General features: G+C 47.6%; 1 protein-coding gene across 1 annotated transcript; it reads left to right on the top strand.

Annotated features, from left to right (window-relative positions):
* Window positions 1-1,778: 1,778 nt before the first annotated feature.
* Window positions 1,779-2,696, top strand: LOC123111885 (protein ELF4-LIKE 3). The gene has a single exon (XM_044532759.1). The coding sequence runs from the start codon at window positions 2,017-2,019 to the stop codon at window positions 2,377-2,379; it is 363 nt and encodes a 120-aa protein (XP_044388694.1). The 5' UTR covers window positions 1,779-2,016; the 3' UTR covers window positions 2,380-2,696.
* The last annotated feature ends 684 nt before the right edge of the window (window positions 2,697-3,380 follow it).

Below are 3,380 nucleotides of genomic sequence, written 5' to 3'. Positions count from 1 at the left end.
ATTCAACACATGAAAAGTACCCTCCTTCACATTATCTTTTTGTTGCGGGGAACCCTCCCTCACATTATCAACCTCATTTATCCTTTCTTGACCACAGGCAATGCATAGTTTCAGTGCAAGAAAAAGATTATCGAGGAGGATTATGGCTAACCTATCACATCTCCCTTCTATTTTGCCGACCATCCTCCAAAGTATCGACCCTTCCTTGTTGCGTTGGTGAAACACCGTCAACGTGTTCCTTATCCTCCATGTATCTAGAACTAGGTTCGCAATCAACCACTAATGGCCAGATCCGGTCTCCATGTCATCCCCACATTTAGATTTGGTCCCATCAAGAACAGAGGATGCATTCATCCTCTCGATGGCTAGATCTAGGTGGCCGCCCTTCTCCCCATCACTTTTGTGGTCATGTTCAAGCATCTTTCTACCATTATTCACACTATGTGATCTGGTCTCTCATTCTTCCTTCGTTCCATGGTTAGATCTGATCTTTCATCATCCCTTTCATCCCATTGCCAACTCCAATCTTCCATCCTTCCTTTGTTGTCCTGCGAACATATGTGGAAACGACACCGACATTCAATGGTATATTTATACATTGACTTTATTCTTATTATGTAACATTGGCTTGATAGCCTGACGCTGAGCCATCGCCTTTCTTTCTTCTCCATGTGGGAGCCACGACGACCAGATAGTCTGGGCAAATTACGAAGGATCCCGGTGATAAGCACTTGCCGTGAAAAATTGTTCACTTCTTTCCTATTTCTTGCTATAGCTTCACCACTGCCTCGAGGAACAATGCAACACATGAAAAGTACCCTCCTTCACGTTATCTTTTTTTTGCGGGGAACCCTCCCTCGCATTATCAACCTCATTTATCCTTTCTTGACCACAGGCAATGCATAGTTTAAGTACAAGAAAAAGATTATCGATGAGGATTATGGCTAACAAGCTATCACATCTCCCTTCTATTTTGCCGACCATCCTCCAAAGTATCGATCCTGCCTTGTTGCGTTGGTGAAACATCGTCAACGTGTTCCTTATCCTCCATGTATCAAGATCTAGTATCGCAATCAGTCACTAATGGCCAGATCTGGGCTCCATATCATCCCCGCATTTAGATTTGGTCCCATCGAGAACAGAGGATGCATTCATCCTCTCGATGGCTGGATCTAGGTGCCCGCCCTTCTCCCCATCACATTTGTGGTCATGTTCAAGCATCTTTCTACCATTGTTCATGCTATCTGATCCGGTCTCTCATTCTTCCTCCGTTCCATGGTCAGATCTGATCTCTCATCACCCCTTTCATCCCATTGCTAGCTCCGATCTTCCATCCTTCTTTTGTTGTCTTGCGAACATATGTGGAAACGACACCGACAATCAATGGTATATTTATACATTGACTTTATTCTTATTATGTAACGCTGGCTTGATAGCCTGCCGCTGAGTCATCCCCTTTCTTTCTTCTCCATGTGGGAGCCACGTCGGCCAGATAGCCTGGGCAAATTACGAAGGATCCTGACGATAAGCACTTGCCATGGAAAATTGTTCATTGCTTTCCTATTTCTTGCTATAGCTCCACCACTGCCTCGAGGAACAATGCAACACATGGCAGGTACCCCCTCACATTATCAACCTCATTTATCCTTTGTGGAGAACACTCTATGGCAAACAAGCCATGGAGATCCAAACGAGTGTTAGGAGGAGAGGCCCCACAAAAAAAATCGAGAAACAATTGCCAAGATAAGCCAGGGCTCCACGGGGGAAAGCGAAGGAAAGCAATATCGGCACTTTCCCCCCTAAATTACAGCGCTCTTCATCCCACGTCGAAGGATCTCATCAGGTCGTAGCACACATCTCTCTCCCTGCCCCGACCCCGATATATTCCCCCCAAATCCCTTCCTCCGTCCGCCTTGTCTCGCTCTCTCGTTCTCTGCGTGACGACCCCCCTCCCCTCCTCGATATTCATCTTCCTCCCGCACGCAGAATTAGATCAGGGCGAGCGGGGCAGGGAGGATGGAGAACAGCAGCGGCCGGGAGGTGCTTCCGAACGGAGGAGGAGCCGGGGGGATGGGCAACGGCGCGGCGAACGGGAGGGCGGTGCAGGCGCTGCAGCGGAGCTTCGCCGAGGTGCAGGCGATCCTGGAGAAGAACCGGATTCTGATCCAGGAGATCACCCAGAACCAGGAGTCGCTCGAGGCCGGTGGCCTCAGCCGCAACGTCGCCCTCATCCGCGAGCTCAACAGCAACATAGCCCGCGTCGTCGACCTCTACAACGCCCTCTCCTGCTCCTTCTCCAGCTCCCTCACCAACGGCTCCGCCCCCGCTGCCTCCGACGCCTCCAAGGGGGCCTACAAGAGGCCGCGCCCTGCCCAGTAGAAGAGACAGACCGTCAGCGCCATCTTCTCCTCTGTTCAGATTTAGATTTCTGCTGTGGCCATCCATGGCCAGGGCTCAGCGGCAGGCAGATTTGAGACTTCCTTTTTTCTTTTTCTTCGTTTTCTTCTTTGTTTTAGCGTTGAGCTGAGAGATATGGACATGGTCAGCTTGTTGTCAGAGATGAAACAAAGATGCAGGCAGCAGTGTGTGGCTGTATCAGTATGTATCTGTGTTTGTGTTGTGTGTTGTATGGCCTACTGGCGCTGGTGTCTTTCTTTCAGGCCAGATCGGATGGAATGATTGCTTTGTCCTGTGAAGTCGGTTGGTGAGAGGAGAGAGAAGCGATCCTGCTACTGCTACTGCTCATCATCAGGGATCAAGTACAAGAATCTGATCCATGATGGATCTCCTTCACACATCTTCTTTTTCATCGTGTGCTTTTATTTGGATCTTCACAACTGACTAATATTAACTCCATAGGATGGATTTTCCCCCCAGGAAGCAAGCACTTCAATCCCTGCAGAACTTATTTGTTCCGACCGTCCATTCTCAAACATGGAAATTCTCCGTGTTCTAGTTCGATTTCTTCAAAGAAAATTTCCGTGCTTCGAGCAGCTCAATATCCATGGAACACATGGAAATAACCCACATCACAAAGAATTCAACTCGCATACACTTTCGCAAATCTTGCGGGTGCCAAACAGTTCAATATCCATAGAAACATGGAAAATCCCTCCAAACCTTTCGATTCCACTAGAAACATGGAAATTCCGCACACTCAGATAGTTCAGTTCCCATAGAAACAAGAAGTACTCCTCTGAAGCGATGACGATGCTTATAGTCGTCACTAGGTGATCTATGGATCTGGATGTAATTTTTATTATTTCTGATATTCGTTGTACTGTCATAATTGATGATGAATAGATGAAAAGTTTACTGAAAGAAAAAACTCCTCTAAGAAGCGGGTTTCTTGTAGACCTGAAAACGTCTCCCTTTTGGAG

Source organism: Triticum aestivum, chromosome 5B (assembly GCF_018294505.1).
Source record: "Triticum aestivum cultivar Chinese Spring chromosome 5B, IWGSC CS RefSeq v2.1, whole genome shotgun sequence".
In the NCBI taxonomy this organism is placed as follows: Eukaryota; Viridiplantae; Streptophyta; class Magnoliopsida; order Poales; family Poaceae; genus Triticum; species Triticum aestivum.
Note: the sequence above shows the minus strand (reverse complement) of the source record. Positions and strands in the feature narration are given on the sequence as shown.

Bases quoted from the DNA above. Each gene is read 5' to 3' on its own strand.
- LOC123111885 (XM_044532759.1), top strand. From the start codon at position 2,017: ATGGAGAACAGCAGCGGCCGGGAGGTGCTTCCGAACGGAGGAGGAGCC.